A 26,662-nucleotide genomic window follows, 5' to 3' on the forward strand; every position below is an offset into this window, starting at 1 on the left:
CTGGGTGTCATCAGCATAGCAGTGGTAGGAAAAACCATGTTTCTGGATGACTGTTCCTAAAGATGCCGTGTAGATAGAGAAGAGAAGTGGCCCAAGAACAGAGCCCTGAGGTACCCCAGTGTTTAGATGCTGTAGGTTGGACACTTCTCCCCTCCACGACACCCTGAATGACCTGTCCGAGAGGTAGGAACTGAACCATTGAATAACAGTGCCTGCGACGCCCAGTGACTCAAGCGTAGATAGCAGGATCTGGTGGTTTACAGTGTCAAAAGCAGCTGATAAATCCAGCAAGATGAGGACAGATGATTTAGAGTCTGCTTTAGCCAGTCTGAGATCCTCCACGACTGAGAGCAGGGCAGTCTCAGTTGAGTGGCCTTTCTTAAAGCCAGATTGCTTGTTGTCCATGAGGTTGTTTTGAGTAAGAAAGTCTAGGACTTGATTGAACACTACTTTCTCCAAAATCTTGGCCATGAATGGAAGCAGGGATACCGGTCGGTAGTTTTCAAGTAGCATTTGATCCAGGTTGGGTTTCTTTAGCAGTGGGGTTACCCTAGCCTGCTTAAATGAAGTAGGGAATAGACCAGAGTCAAGAGATGTGTTAATTATGTGAGTCAGTGTTGGTATGACTGCAGGAGAAATAGCTTGCAAGATATGAGAGGGAATGGGATCAAGCGGACAGGTGGTTGCATGGCTTGATAGCACGAGATTGGACACCTCAGACTCAGAGAGCTGGGAAAAAGAGGTGAGTGTGTGTGGTGTTGGTGGTGTATCTTGCGTGTTTGTTGTAGGTGCAGCAAATTGAGCACTGATTTTTGCAGTTTTGGTGCAAAAGAATGTAGCAAAGTCATCAGTAGTGAGTGTGGAGGATGCTGGTAAAGGAGGAGGATAGAGGAGGGAGGAAAATGTTTTAAAAAGTAAGCGAGGATTGGTGGCACTGTTGACTTTCTGACGGAAGTATGTCTGCTTTGCAGAAGTAACCTCAGTCGAGAAAGAAGAGAGAAGAGTTTGGTATGTTATGAGCTGTTCAGGATTTTTAGTTTTTCGCCAAATTCTCTCAGCAGCCCGAAGTTTTGAGCGATGCTCACGGAGAACATCAGAGAGCCAGGGTGCAGGAGGACTGGCCCGGGTTGGTCTGGATGTAATAGGGCATAGTCTGTCTAGGCATGATGTTAGCGTGGAGCAGAGTGTATCAGTGGCACTGTTCGTATCAAGTGCAGAGAGTTTGCAAGATGGAGAAAGAGAGTTAGATAGATAGATAGATAGATAGATAGATAGATAGATAGAGTTGGATAGTCTAGTGGGTGAGAGAGAGCGTAGGTTTCTGCGAAAGGCAACTAGAGTTGGAGTGTGTGGCGGCTCAGGAGTAATGTGGATGTTGAGAGAGAGAAGGAAATGATCCGATGTTTGTAGTGGAGTTACTAGTGTTTGATCAGCGAGGCAATGTCGAGTGTAAATAAGGTCTAGTTGATTACCTGATTTGTGAGTAGCAGAAGTAGGTGCTCTTTTGAGGTCGAAAGATGCAAGCAGAGTCTGGAAGTCAGCAGCTTGAGGTCTTTCAATGTGGATGTTGAAGTCACCTAGCACCAACAAGGGAGTGTCATAATCAGCAAAAGATGAGAGAAGAACATCCAGTTCATCTAAGAAGTGACCTAATATACCCGGTGGGCGGTAGATGACAACCACATTTATGCGGAAGGGGTGGATAATGGTGACTGCATGGAATTCAAAAGAGCTGATTTTTGGCAGGGACGGTCTCTGAGTGAATTTCCATTCTTTGGAAATCAGTAGTCCAGTCCCACCCCCTCTCCCTGTCTGACGAGGAGTGTGGGAAAGAGAGAAATTAGTAGAAAGAGCTGCATGTGTAGCAGTGTCCTCCGGTCTCAACCAGGTTTCAGTTAGAGCCATGAGACTAAAGTCAGAATGAGTGGCTATGGAGGTAATAAAATCTGCTTTGTTAACAGCAGATTGACAATTCCAGAGGCCCACGGAGAGAGAGAGTTGTGAAATAGAGGATACATGAATTGATCGAAGGTTGTGAGGGTTGCGCCTGCAGCGTACCTCCCGTGCTCTGCGAGTATTAGTAACAACAGGAATTAGTAAACACATAATAAAGTGCAAGGAAAACAATAATGAGTGCAGAGATAAAGTAAAACAATAAAGTGATAAAAAAGTACTCAAGTGCTTTGTCGGTGTCTTTGCTCGGTGGAGTCGCGCAGGTAGAGTCGATGGTCTTTACTCTCGTTGGTCTAGTCGCGCAGGTAGAGTCGATGGTCTTTACTCTCGTTGGTCTAGTCGCGCAGGTAGAGTCGATGGTCTTTACTCTCGTTGGTCTAGTCGCGCAGGTAGAGTCGATGGTCTTTACTCTCGTTGGTCTTCACACGAGGCGGGCTTCACACGAGGCTGCCGTGACCGCTGCCGCGGTGAGACTAGTCGCTTATATACACCCCCGAGCGCTTTGCTGATTGAGTTCAGCTGGACACGCCTCCGAGAGTAAAAAACACCCGAGATTGCAGCGGCGGGGGCGCGAAAAACCTCCGGTTCGGCACACAAGCTCTTACAGTAAACAAAGGAAACAGTGGCTAAAGCTTGCTAGTACTAAACACAGATAGCTGAAAACAATTTTAAATGTCAACAACCAATACACAACCAGCTGAAACAAGTCTAACTGTTCTCGAACCAAACACAGCAACTGAAAAACAGGTCTAAATGTACTTACTCGGTGTTGCTCTCGATGCTAAAGTGCTTCTCCTGCTAGCTAAACCTAATGTGTTCAAATGTATAGTGTTTACCTGGCGTTTGGACACGCCTCCAAGTTAAAAAACACCCGAGATTGCAGCGGCGGGGGCGCGAAAAACCTCCGGTTCGGCACACAAGCTCTTACAGTAAACAAAGGAAACAGTGGCTAAAGCTTGCTAGTACTAAACACAGATAGCTGAAAACAATTTAAAAAAAAAAAAAAAAAAAAAAAAAAAAAACAGTTATCCATGCTTTTATAACCTCCCGCTCTGACTAAAACAATGCCCTTTATTTTGAGGTGAGTCAGTCTTCTATTTCTCGACTGCAACTTGTTCAGAATGCAGCTGCGCATCTTTTAAATGGCACACGCAAATATGAGCACATCACCCCGGTTTTATCTTCTCTTCACTGGCTATCCGTGCATTTCAAGATCCATTTTAAGGTACTTTTATTTGTTTTTAAGTGTCTGAAAGGTGCTGCACCCCTTTATCTCTCTGAGCTTCTCTGTCCCTACCAATGAGGTCCCTACACACCTTCTCGTTCACTCAGGTCAGCTGACCAGCTCCTCCTGGGTGTGCCCAGGACAAGTCGAAAGCTCAGAGGGGATCGGGCTTCTGCTATGGCAGCACCAAAATTGTGGAATGAGTTGGCGTTGTATATTAGACAAGCCTCTTCCATTACTGTTTTTAAATCTCTTCTTAAAACACACTTGTTCAATTTGGCTTTTAGCACAGCGTGAGATGTAGACTTTTTATATTTATTTATTTATTTATTTATTTATTTATTTATTTATTTATTTATTTATTTATTTATTTATGTATTTATGTATTTATGTATTCATGTATTTATTTATTTATTTATTTATTTTAAGTATTTTTAGTATTTAAAGTATTTTGTACTTTTGTATTTTTGCACTTAGTTTTACTCTCTATTGTCAGCTCTTTGGTCAACTTTGTTGTTTTAAAGTGCTTTATAAATAAAATTCTATTAAAATTTATCTTTAATATTGTAATTAATTTAATATTATATTGTTATTTTAAGATAGACTCTTTTATTCTGAAAATATATTAATGTATTAAATAATTTATTAGGTATCTCCTCTTTTTATTTAATTTAATATTATTCATTTATGTATATTTTTGTAAGTTCTTTATTTTTAAGAAATTACTACATTATTCTGTATTTAAATTATATAATATTTCATTTTAATATAGCCAATTGCTGCTGATATGGAGTTAAATCATAAATAAATAATGTCATTTTATAGTCGCAAAAAACTGGACAATTTGTGCAGCTCTACAAAAACTGCAAAGCAAATATGGAAAATAAATAAAATAGTATAAAAATAAAAGTATTTTTGTCATCTAAAAAATATTTCTACATTTAATAAAGGATTCTAAAGTCATATTTCACTCTAAAAATAAATAATTATATTTATTTTAACAAACAAAACGGTCTACTTATATAGTTTTAATCGCATTTATCATCGCAAATCATCGACTGTCTAATTTTACATCTCTCTTTTTTTTCTTTCTCAGAGCAGCCAATCAGCAGCTGCTTCTTCTCAGGACGTCCCAGGATTCCGCAAGATCCTCCCGAGGGCCAATTATGTGCTCCTGCCCAAGAGTCCCACAGCAGGAGGAGATCAGACTGAGGGTGAGGATGTGGATGTGCTGGTGGACGGAGCTCCTGGAACCCCTGCGCAGGAGACTCTGGTGTCCCCCATGACTCTGGGCAGTGAGGTGGAGCTGACAGAGCAGTGCATGGCCATCCAGGCCCTCAGTGCAGACACAGCCCAGAGCACCAGCATCTGTGAAAGAGTGACGAGTCTCGGCCAGGACACTCACACAACTGTGAAGAAGAAGGAGACTAGAGTGTGTTACGGTGACATTGCGGTGTCTGTGGAGAACAGAGGAGATGCTGGAGCTTTAATGCCTCAGCTTAAAGCAGAAGCCACTCATCTGGTTGCTATAATACCCAATCAGGTCAGTTGTTTTATTATTTACATTTACTGCACACTTTACACCATGCTAGTATAGGGTTAAATGGATAGTTCAGCCAGAAATGAAAATTCTGCCATTATTTACTCGCCCTTTACTTGTTCCAAAGCTGTTTGAGATATTTCAAAGAATGGCGAAAACCGGTAACCATTGACATCCATAGTGTTGCTTTTAAAAGGATAGTTCAGCCCAAAATGAAAATTCTGTCATCATTTACTTGCCCTTTCAACCCTTCATGAGTTTCTGTCTTCTGCTGAACACAAAAGAAGATATTTTGAAGAATGGTGAAAACCGGTAACCATTGACATCCATAGTGTTGCTTTTAAAAGGATAGTTCTGCCAAAACTGAAAGTTCTGTCATTATTTACTCACCCTTTCAAACCTTCATGAGTTTCTGTCTTCTGCTGAATGCAAAAGAAGATATTTTGAAGAATGGTGAAAACCGGTAACCATTGACATCCATAGTGTTGCTTTTAAAGGGATAGTTCAGCCCAAAATGAAAATTCTATCATCATTTACTCGCCCTTTCAAACCTTAATGAGTTTCTGTCTTCTGCTGAACGCAAAAGAAGATATTTTGAAGAATGGTGAAAACCGGTAACCATTGACATCCATGGTATTTGTTTTTGTTCCACATTGTTCCAAACCAGTTTGAGTTTCTTTCTTCTGTTGAAAACAAAAGAAGATATTTCTAAGAAGGGTGAAAACCAGTAACCATTGACATCCATAATATTGCTTTTAAAGGGATAGTTCAGCCAAAAATTAAAAAAATCTGTCATCATTTAATCGCCCTTGTTCCAGAGCTGTTTGAGTTTCTTTATTCTGTTGAACACAAAATATGTTTTGAAGAAAGCTGAAAATCTGTAACCATTGACATCAATAGTATTCCATTATTGACTTTGAATTGATAGTTCATCCAAAAATGAACATTCTGTCATCATTTAATTGCCCTTTCCTTTGTTCCAAAGCTGTTTGAGTTTTTTTTTGATCACAAGAGAAGATATTTTGAAGAAATTCGAAAACTGGTAAACATTGACTTCCATAGTATTTGATTTATTCCAAATTGTTCCAAACCTGTTTAAGTTTCTTTCTTCTGTTGAATACAAAAGAAGATATTTTGATGAGAGCTGAAAACCAGTAACCATTGACATGTTTTCATTTCCTTTTACACTTGAACAACTGTAAGAATGCTCAGGTCTATTTAACCAACTATCATCAATGCTGTAAAAGGTACTCCATGAACTTGAAAATAGCCACCCTACTAAAAAAACTGGTTGACCAGCCTGGTTTTAGAGGGGTTTTGGCCATTTCCAGGCTGGTTTCCAGCCATTTCCAGCCTGGTCTTAGCTGGTCAGGCTGGGAGCCCAGCCAAAAGCAGCTATGTCCAGCTTAAACCAGGTTGGTCAAGCTGGTTTTAGCTGGTCATTTTCCAGCCTGACCAGCTAAGACCAGGCTGGAAATGGCTGGGAAAGCAGCCTGGAAATGCTAAAACCAGGCTGGTCAACCAGCTAAAACCAGCCAACCAGCCTAGGCTGGTTTAAGCTGGATTTTTCAGCAGGGCAGTCTTTTGCCGGATGTTTTCAGTGGCTGAACAACACTTCCGTGCACTTAAACCGTTCATAAACAAGAACACAATCTAGATAAGCTTTGCGTGGCTAAAATAGTTTTAAAACATACCTGTCTAAAAGAAATACTTCAGCCGTGGTGTCCCCCTTCAGATCGTTGTTTTGAAGAGCATAACGTCATTTCCCTTCAGCGTACAAAAGTAATTCCGATATTGATTTAGGAAAGTTTTGATTCTGCATTTTTGGCAGAAGCTTCATAGATGCAAGGCCACAGTCTTTCAGAAAGAAGTTCAGGTTGATGCAGAGTTTGCCTGATGACTCTCTGTCTGCTGTAGATCTGTGCTTTATGTGTACGCACGAGTGATGGATCTGTCTGCTTAAAGAGGCAGCGTAGAAAATTTAATCAAATTTGTTGACCGACAGTTTGAGATACCTGTCGTAATTGAGTTATTTGTCAGCCAACATTTAATTGCATGAACTTTTTTAGTTTTACACCTTACCCAGAAAATAAAAACACATATAAATACTTTTAGATTATTTACTTTCATCGGTACTATTAGAATGTGAAGAGACTTTCAACCAGCACAACAACAAATGTTTCTGGACACAATCACCTACTGCACCTTTAATATGAATTGTCCCGGCCTTTCCTACAAATGTCTTAAGGGGTCAGTTTACCCAAAAGGAAAGTTATGTTTTAAATTATTTACCTTTATATTCAGGTTCATCTTCAGACACAATAAATTATGATATTTTAGATGAAATCCGGGAGCTCTCTGACCCTCCAGATGGTTACAGATGGACCATCACATTGAATGTTTTGACAATGTTTATGTCTGTATGGTGTTTTTCAGGGCCTTGTGGAGAATAAAGTGATTAACACGGCCAGCCCAATCATGATGTTTCCATTGATGAGCACTGTGAAGACCGAACCCAAACCCTCCTTTAAACTGGTCAGTGGGATTTTTCTGTATTGAGATTGAAAAATAATTCTAAATAGTTTTATTTCAGGAATGTATTGCTTGATTCTGGTGTTTCTTTGAGCACAATGATTAGTCAATTCTGCTCTACATGATATCCAGCTTTGCTTCTGCTCTGGGTTTGAGTTGTATATAAAAAGTTCAGTATTTAACTGTTTGCGCTCTAGTGGGTTCACTGTAAAAAATGATGAGTTGACTTACTTAAAAAAACTGAGTAAACCTGTTACTGTTAAAACAATCACTTGACTTAAAGTGATTTTACTTGTTGCTGGGCTGCACAGAGGCGCAGTAGGTAGCGCTGTCGCCTCACAGCAAGAAGGTCGCTGGTTTGAGCCTCGGCTTGGTCAGTTAGCATTTCTGTGTAGAGTTTGCATGTTCTCCCCATGTTGGCGTGGGTTTCCTCCGTGTGCTTCGGTTTCCCCCACAAGTCCAAAGACATGCGGTACAGGTGAACTGGGTTAGCTAAAATTGTCTGTAGTGTATGTGTGTGAATAAGTGTGTATGGGTGTTTCCCAGTGATGGGTTGCAGCTGGAAGTGCATCCGCTGCGTAAAACATATGCTGGATAAGTTGGTGGTTCATTCCACTGTGGCGACCCCAGATTAATGAAGAGACTAAGCCGAAAATAAATGAATGAACTCATTGGCTTAAAAGGAATAATGTGCATAATTATAAAAATGATGGGCGATGCAGTGGCGCAGTAGGTAGGGCTGTCGAATCACAGCAAGAAGGTCGTTGGTTCGAGCCTCGGCTGGGTCAGTTGGCGTTTCTGTGTGGAGTTTGTATGTTCTCCCTGCGTTCATGTGGGTTTCCTCCGGGTGCTCCGGTTTCCCCCACAGTCCAAAGACATGTGGTACAGGTGAATTGGGTAGGCTAAATTGTCCGTAGTGTATGTGCGTGTGAATAAGTGTTTCATTCCCAGTGATGGGCTGCAGCTGGAAGTGCATCCGCTGCATAAAACAAATGCTGGATAAGTTGGTGGTTCATTCCACTGTGGCGACCCCAGATTAATAAAGGGACTAAGCCAAAAAGAAAATGAATGAATGAATGAATTATAAAAATGAAGTCAATTGAACAGTTCCAAGTTACAACGTGTTTACTCGCTTTTATCTTTAAGTAAAATCTACTTTTTGCTTTTAAGGTAATGAGTTTATTAACTTTTATCTGTTTAAAAATAAAAAATGATGAGACTTAACGTAATTTTTAGAATTATACACGTTATTCATTTACTTTTTAAAGTAACTAAAATAAAAATGCATGCTAGCCAGAGTTGTTTTTCTCTGTATTATTATAGTTATATAGGTACTTGGTAGATTACCACCATTTTTAAATTGTTACCGATGAAATAATAACATGCTGAAAATTATAGTCAATAATGTAACCTAGATTACATGTTTTAGTTAATATAATCTGACTACTTTTGGGTAACCTTTGTTTTTTTTCTTATTATATCTATCTTGCTTATTTTTTTATTTCATAATTTGTCTTTAAATGTCGAAGCATTGATCACAAAGATCATTTTATGTGATGATTCTGTATACTGAATAATCAAAGCTAAACAGTATTTCATATGGTATCATTTTTATTATTATATGTATTAATTTTATTATTTTTTTTAGAAAGTAAAATGTCTTATTATAATTAGTTCACTGTCATTGTGTGAATAATATAAAGTGATGTTATTCCTAATAAAAGTATAAATATGTATTCAGATTTTATAAAATGTAATATAATCTAATTACAATGACAAAATGTTTCGAATCTGATTATGTAAACCTGTGTAGCCCAAGTTGCCTAGAAATATGATTGGTGCTTACATTTTTCCCAGTTGTATTGCATACATAGTTATTAGCCCCACTGTATATTTCCCCCCAATTTCTGTTTAACAGAGAGAAGATTTTTTCAACACATTTCTAAACATTATATAAACTCATTTCTAATAACTGATTTATTTTATCTTTGTCATGATGACAGTAAATAATATTTGACTAGATATTTTTCAAGACACTTCTATACAGCTTAAAGTGACATTTAAAGGCTTAACAAGGTTAATTAGGTTAAAGTTAGGGTAATTAGGCAAGCCACTGTATAATGTTAGTTTGTTCTGTAGACTATCGAAAACAAATATTGCTTAAGGGGGCTAATAATATTGACCTTAAAATGTTTTTCAAAAAATGTAAAACTTATTTTTGTAGCCGAAATAAAACAAATAAGACTTTCTCCAGAAGAAAAAATATTATAGAAAATACTGTGAGAAATTCCTGAATCTGTTAGACATTATTTGCGAAATATTTGAAAAAGAGGAGCGCTAATAATTTTGACTTCAGCTGTATGCATGAACAATATCTCTGACATCTGTTGTGTTTTCAGCCCATCAAATACACACGGAGAGGACGGGGCAACTGCACCACACCCGGGTGTATGTTTTCATACGTCACCCGTCACAAACCGCCATTTTGTCCAGACTGCGGGCATCACCTCGGCGGGAAGTGGGTCCCGCATGTAAGTGAATGTTACTCATGTTTTACACTTATTAAACTCCGTGAACATAGTAGATAATTGAATCAAAGCAGCGTGTGGTGAAAAAGTTGACTAGACTTTCGGTCCCACTTTATATTAGGTGGCCTTAACTAATATGTATTTACTCTGTAGTTAATAATTTTTTACAATGTTCTTATTGTGTAAATACATGGGTTTACATTGTACTCATGATTGATTAAATACCTTACATTTGTAAATAATTTCTGCCATTACACTGTTGACCATCTTTCATGCCTTAGCCCACCCTTAAACCTACACATACCACTCAACCTGTCCCCAACCACACCTGTAGTCCACCTCAAGAGCGCCAGAAATACATTATGAACACAGTAAGCATGTTGTGTGTATTTTTTGATGCATTGTAGTTAAGACCACCTGATATAAAGTGGGACCAGACTTTCTATGAAGGGAGAAATGCATGCACAGTGTTTTATAAACAACTGGATGATAAGTTGTATCATTTGATTAATAGTCATATTAGTAACATGTAAAGGGGACTAATTATGCGCATTTTACAAGATGTAAAATAAGTCTCTGATGTCCCTAGAGTGGCGATGCAGTAGGTAGTGCTGTCGCCTCACAGCAAGAAGGTCGCTGGTTCAAGCCTCGACTGGGTCAGTTGGCATTTCTGTGTGGAGTTTGCCTGTTCTCCCCATGTTCGCGTGGGTTTCCTCCGGGTGCTCCGGTTTCCCCCACAGTCCAAAGACATGCGCTTTAGGTGAATTGGGTAGGGTAAATTGTCCGTAGTGTATGAATGTGAATGAGTGTGGATGTTTCCCAGAGATGGGTTGCAGCTGGAAGGGCATCTGCTGCGTAAAACATATGCTGGATAAGTTGGTGGTTCATTCCGCTGTAGCGACCCCGGATTAATAAAGGGACTAGAGTGTGTATGTAATGTTTCAGCTCAAATATCACACGAATAATGTTTTCTAACTCTCTGAAACTGCCCCTTTTAAACTTTGATCCTAATTGTGTCGTTTTGGTCACTGTCGCTTTAAATTCAAATGAGACTGTGCTCTTTTCAAAAGAGAGCGGAGCTACTAATGCCTGTGTGTCAGCATAGTGGCAGATTCAAAAACAAGACTAATGTCCTATGCTAATAAGGGGGAGATGGTCACTAATGGATTTTTGGATTTAAAGAAATCTACTTTTCCTTTAGAACAGAAATATGTGGTTTTTCGGCTGATATTTGAAATTAGGGCTGCACGGTATTGGAAAAATCTGATATTGCGATTTATTTTTCTGCAAGATGTATACAGTTGAAGTCAGAATTATTAGCCCCCCTGTTTATTTTTCTCCCAATTTCTGTTTAACGGATTTTGAAACATAATAGTTTTAATAACTCATTTCTAATAACTGATTTATTTTATCTTTGTCATGATGACAGTAAATAATATTTGACTAGATATCTTTTAAGACACATCTATACAGCTTAAAGTGACATTTAAAGGCTTAACTTGGTTAATTGGGTTAACTAGGTAGGTTTAGGGTAATTAGGCAAGTTATTGTATAACGATGGTTTGTTCTGTAGGCAGTCGGAAAAAATTAGCTTAAAGGGGCTAATAAATTTGACCTTAAAATGGTTCATAAAAAATGTATAACTGCTTTTATTCTAGCTGAAATAAAACAAATAAGACTTTCTCCATAAGAAAAAATATTATCAGACATACTGTGAAAATTTCCTTGCTCTGTTAAACATCATTTGGGAAATATTTAAAAAAGAAAAACTAATTTAAAGGGGAGCTAATAATTCTGACTTCAACTGTATATATTGCGATATGAAAACACTTTTGGCAGATGACCTGAATAGCTCTATTTGGAATAAAATCAATAACTTTGATTGGAATAACCTTATAGAGGAGTGAATCAAAGAAATTGCAAGCGTAAAAAAAAATAAATAGAGATAAAAGTGAAACAAGTAGTCAGATATTTAGGTACAGTAATACGATACGATACAATATTATCATGATATTTTTCTCCCGATAATGATAGCTCATGATATCAGCAATGTATCATAGGAAAACTATCCACAATATATCATGACATTTGTAAAGGAAGAGGGAATAATGCATCAAAGTTTAAAAAAGTATTAACAGTACATATATTTTGTAGAACTGCAACATTGATAAGTGTTCGATCCGCCATTACGAGAAGCGCCACCTCATGTTGTGCTGCCTACATGGTAAACGGTAGCAGTGCATTCAGATCTTTTGTACCTTTAAATAAATATCAGTACTTGCCTACATTGATAATGTATTGCGGGCGGAGTTATCACAATACATCAGCATATCGATATTTTGTCCTGCCCTTATTATTGAATAATTAAATGTAATGTCAAATGTAAACTCTGTACATTCTTCATTGCTGATCAACTATAATAATCCCAACTCAACATTGCAGATGATGCGATGTGACTATTGCGAATGCACACATTGCGATATCGATGATGAAATGATATATTGTGCAGCCCTGTTTTAAATCAATCCAAACTGTGATTCGCTTTGTTACAGGGTAAGAGAAGCTCCTGTAAAACCTCTGAGGCGTCTTCAGGAAAACAGTGTGACGACTCCAATCCTACTGTCCAGCTCTCAGATCATCCGGCAGATCTTAAAGACACGGAGCAGACAGAAGAGCAGGCGTCTGCATCCAGCGTCAGCTCTTCAGATAAAGCTCAGGATGGTGGATCTGCTGCTGCTCGAAGGGTTACTCGGAAAAAGAGAGAGCGAATCAATGCTGGGTCGACCCAACAAACACCTGATGGAGCCGCTGTCTGCAAACCTGACGAAACAACAGCGGTCCTGTAAGAAACTCAATATTACCATTAAATATTAATTACTCTTCACCTGACTTAATGTATGCTTGGAAGGCAGGATATTGTATGTAATGTATGTAATGCACACAGCTTGAGCTTCCATTCCAGCAGTGTTGATTTAATATTATTATTATTATTGTATATATTAACGTTTTGCATTTTCTGTTCTTAAATGTTTTGTTTTTCTTTTTGGCTGTTTTCAGTTTTGATCTTGCTCCAAGTACAAATAAATTTCATTATTTAAATATTTTTTTTTAATATTATTTATATGCTTATTATTTTAAGTTATTGTCACTTTAATTAACTTTATTCATGTCTGTTTTTAGTAATTAAACTTACTTTTTTCAAATTTTTAAGCTTTCATCTATGCATATTTTATTTAACTATTTACTTTTTTACTTTATTTACATTTTTGCAAGCGGTTTTTAATCATTTTCATCTTAGTTTTGTTAATAATAATGTAATAATGACGTAATTATTATAACAATTTGTATTAAAAACATTAGCTAGTTACTAGAGTAATATATTTTTATTCATATTTAGTTATTATTATTTATTAAATTTTTTTTTTTACAATTTTTATATTATTTCCAGAACTTCCAGAGGAAGAAAAAATAGTTAGCAGAATACAGTGTAGTGGACAATGTGCTTGATGTAGTAAATCACTTATTCGGCAGGTTAGTTTTGCAAAAAAGAAATTTCCATTCAAGTTGTTAGAGATGCTTAATGTAGTGAGTGTAATATTTAATACATCCCGTTACATTCGAGTCATTCACATCACCCTTTCTTTCACACAATTTTAAAACCACCTCAAGAGTGAGTAAAATGTTGCCAATTAAGGGATTTTTATTAAAAAATTGGCACTTCTTTTCTTTAATATACACATTAGTTCAGTCAGTTAAGGGGCCGTTCACATATCGTGCCTTTTGTGACAGTAAGTATTTGACTAGATATTTTTCAAGACACTTCTACACAGCTTAAAGTGACATTTAAAGGCTTAACTAGGTTAATTAGGTTAACTAGGCAGGTTTAGGGTAATTAGGCAAGTTATTGTATAATGATGGTTTGTTCTGTAGACAATCGGAAAAAAATAGCTTAAAGGGGCTAATAATTTTGACCTTAAAATGGTTCATAAAAAATGTATAACTGATTTTATTCTAGCCAAAATAAAACATATAAAACTTTCTGCATAAGAAAAAATATTATCAGACATACTGTGAAAATTTCCTTGCTCTGTTAAACATAATTTGGGAAATATTTAAAATAGAAAAACTAATTCAAAGAGGGACTAATAATTCTGACTTCAACTGTATATATTGCGATATGAAAACACTTTTGGCAGATGACTTGAATAGCTCTATTTGGAATAAAATCAATAACTTTGATTGGAATAACCTTATAGAGGATAGTCAAGAGGAGAATCAATCAGGGATTTATATAAAAAAATTGGCACTTCTTTAACTTTAAAATACACATTAGTACAGTCAGTTAAGGGTCCGTTCACATATTGTTCACATAGTGACGCTCAAACATTTTCCAGGCGCACCTAGTCGAAAACATCTAAACTTTTTCGAATGCAGCAAGTGCACTGCGAGTCATGTGACTAGAACTAACCAATCAGCTTCATACTTTGTATAGAATATACACATTTCAGTAATAACAGTAGATTAAGGGGCCGATCACACCAAACACGCTTTTACGTTCCAAAAATGCTGGGCGCACCGTATTGTGCGTGAGTGTTGATATTGTTATAATTGTAACATTTTACAATATTGTGAAATTAAAGGTTTGTAATGTCATACAGCTCCAGATATCTCAAAACAGCGACTGCTATTCTCTCCTCTACCCTTAAATTCTCCTTAGTTGTGTTGACAAAACAAACACTGCAGTCACCTCAAAGGAAACCCCGCCTCTGCTTTCATTTAATTGGAGAATGAAAAAGACGGTCCATCTTTGACACTCTGGATAAAGGAAATGTCTTCGTGTATAGCAATGGAAAGGTTGACTTACTCAATCAAACAAAAAATGCACATATTCTCCAAGATTTGGGACTTGTTCCTTCAGTTTTTAAATAAGAGTGGACTGACCGTTAGTAATCCTAAACAATGTGACTGTGTTAATGTGCACTGTGTTTGTAATGAATAGCTTTAGTATATTTTTCACTTTCATTAGAATGTATGTGTTGAAATGTCAAGGTCTTAATGGTATTTTTTTATTATTTATTTATTTATTACAAAATTGCCCTTTTTATTTATTTTTTTATCATTATTTAATCTTATTTCAGTTATTTTTTTTATTTTCTATTTATTTGTTTATGTATTGTATTCCTTGCATGTGAATACATTTTTTTTCTCTTTTATTTTTATTTATTTATTTTTTTTAATGGCTCTGTCGGGATGGGATGGGTGTTCCGTGATTGGTATTTGGTTACTAATACAGTATGTATGCATCATATTTTTCTGAAACATGGAAAAAAAGAATTAAAAAGACCTGAATGACGCAATGGCAAAAACGTGAGGTGCGGCAAGCGGTTAATAAACTCGCGGCCGTTAGTAAACCATTCATTAGATGCACCTCTCAATGCAAAAAGCGAGTTCGGTGTGATCAGCCCCTAATTGCTTCAGACAAAGGCAATGCACCCAAACGCTGCAGTGCTTTTAATTTTCTTCATAGATAAAACTTGTATCAGAGCTGCAGTAATGGTTTGTCAGGTTGATGGTTGTCGAGCAACGACAGACGCCAAAGTCCAATGTCGCTTCAAGCGCATTGAAAATGGTAAAGGAAGCTAGAAACGTAAAGGCTCCTAAAACGTGAGGCACAGTGCGCATATGCTGCCCACAAAATGCTTGCGGCCATTAGAAAACCATTTAAAAAGGCACCTCTCAATGCAAAAAGGGGTGTGATCAAGGCCTAAGTGTTGCAAGTCTGTAATGTGTCTGTTTTGTGTCATTCCAGAGCATTGGGTGGTGGTCAGATTCAGATTATTGCAAGAGAAAAAGCCTGCGGCGCTGTGCAGAAACGGCGCATACGAGCTATTCTTCCAGCGCCATCACTTAACAGTGAGCTAAACTCCATTGGCAAACACAAACTGGCCTGTGAAACTGTATAACGAGCGTGTGTTATGTTGACTTGTGTCTGTTTCTCCACAGACTCAGCCGCTCAGCCTGCTGTGGTGCAGTGGATCACCATTCCTCCTGATAAAGTCAAAACAGACGCTGGTATCATCAGAGCGGGTGAGAGAGAGGAATGATGATGTAGAGGTTTATATTTTCTTCATCGCTGACTCTAATGTGTAATGTGTTGTGTTTCCAGTGAAAGCCAGTGAACAACACATGGCAGGCCTGAAACCCAGCACACTCAAACAGCTGGGTCACATGATCACACCTGCTGCCTTGCAACAGGTCAGATCATAATGAAAGTAACAGTACAATAATAATAATCTGAGGGAAGAGGAAGAAAAAAAAACAATTAAAAGGATAGTTACAATAGAACAATCTGCGTATAAACCTATATAATATATATTAAACATAAAATAACAATAATGATAATAATAATCACAATAATAGTAGAATTTGATAATGAATAATTTTATTATAAATTGCATTACAGGGTAGAATAAATGTTTTAAAATGGTTGTATTGTGATACAAGCTATTTAAATATATATACATTAGGGTTGGGCCTATATAAAATGCCATCGTCCATGGCCGATAGCCATCATGATGCTGAGCCGGCATCGCAATCCTCCGCCCCGCCCCCGTCGCAGCAGCAACCCGCTTACGAAAAATACACACTGGGGCCCTGTTTACACTAATACGTCTTAGTTTTAAAATGGCATTTTAGAATAAAAATGATCCACGTCCACACTGGCGTTTCATCTGGCATTTCTTTAAATATATATATTTTTTCTCAGGGTTTTCACCTTTAATGTATAGGACAGTAGAGATTATTGACAGGAAAGCATGGGGAGCAGGGAGAGGAGAAGGAGCGGCATAGGACCGCGAGGCGGGAATCGAACTTGGGTCACCGCGAGCACCGGAGTGCATGTGTTGACGCACTAACCACTGGCGCTGACTTCATCTAGCATTTCTGAACAGCCCTCCTTCCACACTATACCGTTGAAAAAGCACATCACGTGACCACACACACACACACACACACACACACACACTCTGTTATGTGCTGCAGCTTCTGAGTTCCAGCAGTCAGCCCAGAGAGCAGTGCTTACTATAGTTGTTAAAGGTGATATTTAATTAATCTTGCCTCTATCTAACGAGTCTTCGGTCTTTTGAATCTATCAGGTAACGTGTCACAGCGTCAGTACACTGCTTCAATCTTTCGCTTTCACACTTGTACTTAGTAATTTTAGCGAAAACCTCAGATACTGTTGGTTGTGCACCTTTTTTTACCAGTTTGTCGACGCCATTATAACGACACAGATCACTCTGCCTATTCATGCCAGAGTCTCGCTGAAAAACTGATTGACAGGTGGTAATCTGTGTGTAACTTCTACTATTTAATTATGATTTGGCTATGGGTAAAACAAAGACCATGAGAGTCAGGTAGTTTAAATGGTAGGTTACAAATAAATAATTTGTTATGAATTAATTAATTATTCATAAATGATTAATTCACCGCTGCTTACGATGACGATGGCATTGTCCATCGCGATGTTTCACATTAGACATCATATGATGCCAAATTGTTCGACATCGCCCAACCCTAATATAGATATATATGTGTGTGTGTGTATACAAGTACAAATATTTTAAGTAAAATAAAATAACAGCAGCACTAGTAAAAATATGATGATAATACTACTACTACTACTACTACTACTACTACTACTACTACTACTAATAATAATAATAATTACCTAACAAAATAATAGTAACATAATCTGAGAATAATAACGAAAAAAAAACTACATCTAATTAAGAAATAAACAGAAGGAATTGAAATATTATTAATAATAGTTTAATTTAATAAATAATGCAAAATATTACACTAATAGTTCAGTACTAAAATTAATGAATGAGAACGACAATAAAAATACAAACGCGAATAATATTGGTATTAATAAAGAGATAACCTTAATCTGATATTGGATGTGTGTGTTTTCAGAAGCCGATGACGGTGAGCAGTAACCAGTACATCATCACAGACAATGGTGTGAAGATCCTCTCTATGGTGCCCTTCAAGAAAACCGCCGGATCCTCCCTAGTTAGTGTTCACTTACTGACAGAGAACTTCTGTGTTTGTCAGTTTTCCTCTGCTTAGTTGTGTGTTTGTGTGTTGTTCAGGCTCTGGGTTTGTCCACCGCGAGAGGTCGGGGTCGGTGTAAAAACCCAGCATGTGATTACGTGTATAAAAACAGGCACAAACCTCAACAGTGTCCCACCTGCGGCTGCGAACTCGCCAACAAATCTACCAAGAAGAGCAAACTTATGGTTAGTATGAACAAAACTAATCAAACACAAAGAACAATAATATTTAGCTACTGATATGGTAAAAGTACAGTATAGTAGGGTGTATATTTTTTGTTCATATGGGTTGCATCCTTGTGCCTAAAAACATGAGATGTTGTAGCCATACATTTAAAAACATCTCCTCTGTCATATTAATATTGTAATAAAACAGTTGTCATGCCAACTTGCTAGTGTACAGATGATTGAAACAGGTGCGCCATCTCTGAGTTCTTCTGATTGGTCCACTGCTTCGGAACCGACATTCACACTGAAACAGAATTACTACAGCGATCATTCTGACCATTCTCATATAAGACGTCATATTGTCACGTCATATTTTAATCAAAAGTTTCTATGGAGGTAATCCAATTAAGCATATTTATCATATTAAATTAAGTCATCACCCTTAAAATACAATATTTTTGGTAATTCAGCCTATAAATGTGTAGTGTGAACATCAGCGCCTCACTTTCAGTTTCACTTTCACAAGCAGGCGACAAGAATTTATAACTGAATATACCTGGAAACGCTGTTTTGAAAGACATATCACTAGTAAAGTTATGGTTTTGTTAGCAGGAAGTTGCTAGGCAACAGAGGCAGGCATATTTAAAGTCGCGTGGATAAGTAGAATGTACATTGAATATAATTTACATCTAATTAAAAGTGATTTCACTCATTCATTCATTTTCCTTTGGCTTGGTCCCTTATTTGTCAGGGGTTGCCACAGCGGAATGAACCACCAAATTTTCCAGCATATTAGGGATGCGCCATTCCTGATTCTTGGATCGGATATCAGTTTGAGACCGCATATTTTTATTATACCGCATATTTATATAATTTTATTAACATTTTTATTTTATTTAACAGACCTGTTTGTCAGTTTGTACGCTGAAGCATTTAAGCGGACCTTGTTTTGAACTTCACCCAAATATTCTTGTTTATTTTGTAGATAACTGACCAACAAAAATACATTAAAATAACCAACAAATTATACCAAACGAAATTCGTTTTAAAAAGAACATTTTTTTCAGACAAAAAATAATTTTTCAGACATGCTTTCAGTTTCTCCGTCTCACTCGCGGCGAGTTTAGGGGAGGGAAAGTTTAAGTAAAACTGGCCTCCGAGTAGTTTAGTTTAGTCTGCTTCACACCTGCAAGAAAATATCAGGCTTTGCTAAAAGGCTGGTTATTTTACCAACAATTAAGGTCAATAGTAGTAGCCTATTACAGATTTCAACGGAAAATCTTGAGCACAACAGATCATATCAATGTCCTAACGAATGCACAAATAATGTAGCTTATAGTTTATAGCAAGCATTTTTAGTTAGATTGTGCCGTCTGTCATATACAGTAGGCCTATTGGTGTGTTGTTTTTACTAAAATTATTTGAGTTTATCATTATTAATATAATATACATTATTAATTTATCATTATTAATATACATTATTAATATATCATTATTAGTATATTATTTGAGTTTATCACAAGAACTATAAAAACTGTATTATGTTAAAAAAAATGCCACAGTATCGGGATCAGATCTGTATCGGTCGATACTCAGATATTTGGTATCGGGATTGGATCGGTTACAAAAAAATTGTATCGGTGCATCCCTACAGCATATGTTTTACACAGCAGAGGCCCTTAAAAGTGAATTAAGTTGATGTACTTTTTTTTTTTACCTTTTATTTTGCATTTGCAGTATGCAAAAATAATAAAAGCAATAAAGAAATAAAATAAGTGCTAGTTGTTGTTGTTTTTTTCCAGGGAGAGCATGAATTTAAAAAAAAAAGTATGAATCAATGCAATTGACTTTTTTTTCGCTTTTATTTTGCAATCGTAATAAAAATATTTGAAAATATAAATAAAAAATGAGGATTAAAAATATTAATGATAATAGTACTATAAAAAAATGAATAATACAAGTAATAATAGCAAAAGATAATAATATAACAATAAGGGAGAGCATGAATTAAAAAAAAGTATCAGTTAACGCAATTGAAATTTTTTTTTTGCTTTTATCTGGAATTTAATAAAATAAAAAATAAAATGAGAATAATAAAATAAAATAAGATTAGTCTGAAAAGAATCTTCAGTATTTATAAAATCCATTTGTTTCTGTCTTAATGAACATTTCTTTTAATTCAAGTAATGAAACCATTTATTCTCCAACTTCAGTCTTTGTGGACTGAGGGGGGAACTTTTACATTGCAATTGCATGTTTATATAATATAAATCACTTTAATAGACGTCTGTGTGTGTGTTTTGCAGTGTTCTGAGGAAGAGTCTGCTTCTCTTCTTCTTCTGGAGGCGTCTGCATCTCTGAGCGTCTCTCAGAAAGAGCAGCAGCGGCAGTCCACCGTTAGCCTGATGCGCTTGTGTCTGCAGTTCCCCGAGAGCGAGACTGAGCTGCAGGACATCTTAAGCCTCATCCAGGAGCTCAACGCCAGCGAGAACAAGCCGCAGGAGTCCAGCGGATGGCCAAACTTCTACGAGCCGGCGGCCACACACTGCAGCCTGTGCCAGCAAACGCTCTATAAAGGAGAGCAGGGGTAAGAGGACAAGTCATGTCTAAACTATCCATATTGAATAGGCCCGGGACAATACATCTGTGAATCCACAATTCTGAAATTTAGTCAAATTCAGTTTAATTCAAGACTATTTGTATAGCACTTTTTACAATAATAATTGTTTATACTTAAATGGCACATAGTTTACCTCTTTTTTATGATTTAATATTAATATTATGGTTCTTCTGAGTGTGCCAGTTTAGGTTCAGTTTAAAACACAATTCAGATTTGTTTATTATAATGTGTTAAAAAGTGTCATGTTGGGGGCGTGTCCACAGTTCGCTGATTTATGGGTGTGTTGCTTCACATGTAAATTAGTTTCAGCTTCCCGCCAACGTAACAAGGAGGCGGGGCCATGAGCTCACCCGCTCTGCGTTTGCAAAATCATTTGTGTCTTTGTACAGTTTTACAGCCAACTGTGTGCTAGTTTCAAGTGCCGAGCTTGTACACTGAATAGGCTTGAATTCTAAACATAGGTTTCTGCAGCGGTCCGCGGCGCCCAGCCGTCGACTTGAGTGTACCCTGATAGAAACCTATGTTTAGAATTCTAAAACGCATGCTAGTTAAGATCACAGGGAGCTTCTGGGATCGCGAGAAATACAAACGGCTGAAGTATAAGGTAGACTCAATGAGAAGTACACATGTTTGCAAACCTACCTAAAGATACAACCAATAATTCCGATTAAAGCGATAATGTGGAGAATATTGCTCTTGTGTTGAGCCCAATGAGCCTTGCATCTAAAAATAGAGCTAGGGTGTTCCTTTAGGGATATCGCTTCAACTCACGCTGAAAATGGCGGACGTGAATTAACAAACTGAGGATATGATGACGCGCCTGTCAATCAATATTGGTGGGCGGGGGGACCGCACTCCTACGTAAAGTTGCGGTCGGTTTGAAAACTGCTCCAATTGGTCCACCGTTTTTTATGTTGTTAAATTGAAAAAAAAGCACTGGGTGTGCTTATATCACCCCAATATGACGGTCTATACACCATACATGCACATATGGCTGTCCAAACAGCTTGAAAAGTAGATTTTTTACCATAGGGGCCCTTTAATAACTACTTTAATAATTAAAGGTGTATATTATTACATTACAATCAAAATCAGAAAAGTTAAGGTTATTATTTACCATAACTTTATTCGTTACTAATATTAATTAACTAATTACGAATAGCTTTTAACAGTTAAAGTTATTAAACATAGTTAACCTGGGGTCCGTTCTTCGTACCTCGCTTAAATGATCTAAGATGATTTGGCAGATCCTGGATCTGTTAATCTTGATAACTGATCTCTGGCTAATTTGGTACTTCAATCTAGTTCGCGAATCAGATTAAAATGTCTGGATGAACTGATCTGAGATCTCTGCATGTGTTAATCATGATCAGCAATGCAACCATTGGCTGACGGCACAGCAGCGTAATGACATCATCTGATGAATATTCAATTATCCATGTGAGCAAAATTATATAAAATTCACAGTAATTATGTTTGTTAAATATGATGCGCAATAACTTTCCACATTTGTTGTGGGCTGCAGACTTTATACTTTCATGTGTCGAGAGTATTTTGCAGTTTATTTAGTTTTACATTTTAGATCTGATTTTCATATGCATATGCGCCTGAAATTTTATCTATGCGAGTTCAAATTATATTTGGGAGCATTTGTGTGAGTGTATAAAGTTGTTGCTGTGCGACCAGTTTTCATTGGAAATTTTTCACCGCATGCGCAGATTTAGGAAACATTCACGCAGAATGCAATAGTTGAAACAGTTGAAATGTCAACTTGCTGTAGTAAACAAAAGCCTGCAGTTCCTGCCCCACCTTAAAGCTCTTCTGATTGGCCCACTGCTCTTGAACGCGAATGGATTAGTTAATATCAGCTGCCAATCTCTCAGTTCAGATGACAGGGAGCTACAGTCATGAAAATATAAACGTTTTGATACGAGAGAATGAAAACAACACTGACAGATTTTGTTTTAAAACCACCTAAAGTTACAAATAATGGCACATCTGATCAGTAGCTTTGTTTCCATCGACCTATTTTTATGCGCGTTTTGCATATGCGCATAAGAAAACGGTTGATGGAAACGCCATGATGCGCATACATTTTGAAAATGCGCATAAAAAACGTATGCGCATAACTGAGTAGGATAAGCTTTTTATTCGATAAGAAAAGTTGCGCATAAACTACGATGGAAACACTTTCACCGCACAAATTTCAGTATGCGCATTAAAAAAGGTCATGTGATGTTGTTGTAAGAGATCATGTGATGATGAAAATGTGTGTAAATGGACAAACCAGCAGGCTGAGCACATTGTAAACCATCTGAACTGTTGTTTTGGTCATTCTAAAACACCTTACCATTTAAGTATTAGTGTTATTATATTAATGACCTCCAGAATCAAGAGCGTCTGTGCTCCGCGTCTGACACCTTCAAACGCCACCGCGCGTTCACTGCGTGTCAGGATTGCCTTCTGAGGTGCAAGTCATTTATTAGATGAAGAAAAGATTGACGCAGCTTCTCTTACCACAGCAAATTCAGTTTTTACTGTTGATATTTGGCGCCAGATAATCAGGAAGTGACGATTTTGTTCGCTTTGACCTGTTGGATGGAAACACTGCTTTATTTGCACGTCTTTAATGCGATAATCCAGTTTTGCGCATAAAGTTAATTAGCATTTTTGGATGGAAACAGCTAGTGATCATGTGGGGAATGTTAATCCACCCTTTACACTTTTCGAAGAGTGGATAAAAGACTTCCGGTGGGTTAAAGTCTGCTATGATGATACAGTGAATGGCTAAAGCATTAACTGTAAAGTCTGTGAATAAATCTATGCTCCAAAGTATTCAACAATTTAAGTAGAAATGCCTTATTGTGTTTTTTTATGGATTTAAATGTAAAAAAAGACCACATACAGGATATATAATCGAAATTTACAGTGGTTGTTAGGTGATGGAAAAGCATAAAAATGCACCTTGAAAGGGCTTTAAAAGTGCTGGAATTTGAAGTTTAATTACAATTAATGACAAAAATAATGTTTAGAAGTCTACATTGATATTTCAAAATGACTCGCTACAGAAAAAAATAGAAATAACCGACTTTAAACCTTTTTTTGGTGAAAATAATAGTGGCCTAAGACTTTTGTACAGTACTGTAGTAATTCCAGTATTGCGACACACACAGATGTGATGGAGAATCTTGTGTGGTTGATGGAGACTGGTGTGTGCTGTCTTTTGTTGTTCAGTTCAGTTGCTGGTTTGGAGGATTGCTGGTTGTTGACGGAGCGCTCGATTCGGGTCGTCACTCTGCAGCTCAAAATCTGCACCAATCTCCAGTGTCTGGCCATTCACAGCTTCGCTGACCTGTACCCCGGTAAACACACACTCACAACACATTTGTTATAATGATAATGATAACAGCAATAAAATCAGTTGCATATTTAATGTATTTACTAACATGAAAAAACAATGAACAATATATATATTGCAGTATTTATTCATCTTTTTTCATCTTCCAGAGATGCTGGAGCGTTTCAAAATCACGTCGATTTGTCTATAAGCTGACAAAAAAGTGATTCGCTGATGAATCGTGGCTTTAAAATGCTCCAGTGTCCCTGTATCTGTGGTTACACACAGTGAACAACGGTGAGTTTAGTGTACTGATGACCTTTATGGCCAATCACAGTCATTTCTGTTGAGCACGTGAACACAAGTCAGCGCTGTTTAAGAACACTCAACAGCATTTGTACAAATGGACGTTTTTAAAATTTCAGGACCGATTGGTACCGAATTCCAGTATCATGACAACCCTGGAGTGCAACTAATAATTGTTCATGTTAGTAAATGCATTAATTAACATTACATGTCCGTTATTGTTAAGTGTTACCAAGTTAATAATAATAATAATAATAATGGGCAGCACGGTGGCGCAGTAGGTAGCACAATCACCTCACTGCAAGAAGGTTGCTGGTTCGAGCCCTGGCTCGGTCAGTTGGCATTTCTGTGTGGAGTTTGCATGTTCTCCCCATGTTCGCGTGGGTTTCCTTAGGGTGCTCCGGTTTCCCCAAAAACTCCAAATAACATGCGCTATAGGTGAATTGGGTAAGCTATTGTCCGTAGTGTATGTGCGTGAATGAGTGTGTATGGACGCAGGGCATCCGCTGCGTAAAACATATGTTGGCGGTTCATTCCGCTGTGGCGACCCCTGATTAATGAAGGGTCTAAACCGAAAAGAAAAGGAATGAATGAATAAATAAATAAATAATAATAATACTGGGTGGCACGGTGGCACAGTGGGTAGCACTTTTGCCTCACAACAAGAAGGTCGCTGGTTCGAGCCTTGGCTGGGTCACTTGGCATTTCTTTTTTTTTTCCCCCAATTCCTTTTTATTATATTTTAACAATAACGAACACATTTCCATGTGCCAGATATAACACAAACCAACAAGCAAACAAGTGACAAACAAAACAAAAGGCTTCTCAGTATTTTACATCAGAAAACAATATCACCTCTTTTACTAATTTTCTAGTAAAACATTTCCAAGTTTACCACCTTTTAAAAACAACATACAAGGTTCCCAAACTCTATCAAAAATTATGTATTTATTTCTTGATATATAAGTTATTTTTTCCATTGACATATTTGTTACCATCTCTTTCAGCCAATGGCTTATATTTAGTGCACATACACTTTTCCAATTTAAAGAAATAAGCCGCAGTTGGCATTTCTGTGTGGAGTGTGCATGCTCTCCCTGTGTTTGTGTGGGTTTCCTCCGGGTGCTCCGGTTTCCCCTACAGTCCAAGCACATGCTCTACAGGTGAATTGAATAAACTAAAGTGGTCGTAGTGTATGAGTGTGAATGAGTGTGTATGGATGTTTCCCAGTGCTGGGTTGCAGCTGGAAGGGCATCCGTTGTGTAAAACATATGCTGGATAAGTTGACGGTTCATTCCGCTGTGGCGACCCCTGATTAATAGGAGGACTTAGTCGAAAATAACATTAATGGATGACAAATACTTAAATAACTGCATTCATTGCGCAGCAACTGGCAAAAAAATGGTACAACCATATAGATTTAATCAAAAAAAGACAAAATCACTCAACAAAATTACTTTCAAATGAAGAAGATTTATAATTTTTTTTTAATTTAAAGCCAAAACAAAAAAAATGCAAATAAATTTAGTAAGACATTGAAATAAAATCTGAATGAAATTGAAAATATTATGAAAATACAGTTCTGAATAAAAGTATAAGACCCCAACGTTATTAAAATCCCACTTTACTATAGCATTTCTTGTAACACTAACAACGCAACATGTTCATGTATCGTAGCATTGAGGCATTACTGCAGTTTGTGTTTGTTTTCTCAGGTTTGTTTAATGTCGGAAATAAACTCCTGGTGACGTTGGATTTGTTCTTTAAGATGAGGAATCAGATCCGACTGGGGGACGAACCTGCTCAAGCTGCTCTCAGTATCATCACAAACGCACAGACAGGTGCTTCATCATCCTTATACACTTCTGCTCAAAAGCATCAGTAAGATTTTTGAAAGTGTAATCTATGCCTTTCTATTATGCAAAACTCACTTTTATAAACAGTCTTGTGGCAAAAGCTAAAAACAGTCTGACGAAACACTTTGATTGTGTAATTAGTGTTTATTGTGAGTCTCTGTGTGTTTTTCAGACGGTGTGTTGAGCTCGGATCAGACGTCTCGTGTTCAGGAGCTGTTCTGCAGTGGTTTCTGGGCGTTTGAGTGTCTGACACTTCGAGATTATAATGACATGATCTGTGGCATCTGCGGCATCGCTCCAAAACTGGAGATCGCCCAGCGCAGTACTACCAGCGTCTTACAGCTCAAAAACGTGGAGGTAAAATATAATGATGGAAAGCAGTGTTAGATTAGTATTGGGATTATTTACTGTATACAAATATATTACTATATACTGTAAACAAAATATACACAAAAAAACATGTCTTGAGAGTCTAAAGGG

At 37.3% G+C, this 26,662-nt stretch overlaps 1 protein-coding gene across 1 annotated transcript in view; it reads left to right on the forward strand.

The window, feature by feature from the left end:
• The window catches only part of hmgxb3 (HMG box domain containing 3), a 42,187-nt gene that overhangs the window by 4,508 nt on the left and 11,017 nt on the right, over positions 1 to 26,662 (forward strand). Inside the window, exons 4-16 of the mRNA XM_056471844.1 lie at positions 4,275 to 4,721; positions 7,155 to 7,253; positions 9,650 to 9,781; positions 12,331 to 12,620; positions 15,588 to 15,691; positions 15,782 to 15,865; positions 15,945 to 16,033; positions 17,756 to 17,854; positions 17,935 to 18,081; positions 20,370 to 20,650; positions 23,918 to 24,045; positions 26,042 to 26,167; positions 26,355 to 26,539. Coding sequence (XP_056327819.1) covers positions 4,275 to 4,721; positions 7,155 to 7,253; positions 9,650 to 9,781; positions 12,331 to 12,620; positions 15,588 to 15,691; positions 15,782 to 15,865; positions 15,945 to 16,033; positions 17,756 to 17,854; positions 17,935 to 18,081; positions 20,370 to 20,650; positions 23,918 to 24,045; positions 26,042 to 26,167; positions 26,355 to 26,539 — 2,211 coding nt within the window. The remainder of the gene's footprint in view (positions 1 to 4,274; positions 4,722 to 7,154; positions 7,254 to 9,649; positions 9,782 to 12,330; positions 12,621 to 15,587; positions 15,692 to 15,781; positions 15,866 to 15,944; positions 16,034 to 17,755; positions 17,855 to 17,934; positions 18,082 to 20,369; positions 20,651 to 23,917; positions 24,046 to 26,041; positions 26,168 to 26,354; positions 26,540 to 26,662) is intronic.

Source organism: Danio aesculapii, chromosome 14, assembly GCF_903798145.1.
Source record: "Danio aesculapii chromosome 14, fDanAes4.1, whole genome shotgun sequence".
NCBI lineage: Eukaryota > Metazoa > Chordata > Actinopteri > Cypriniformes > Danionidae > Danio > Danio aesculapii.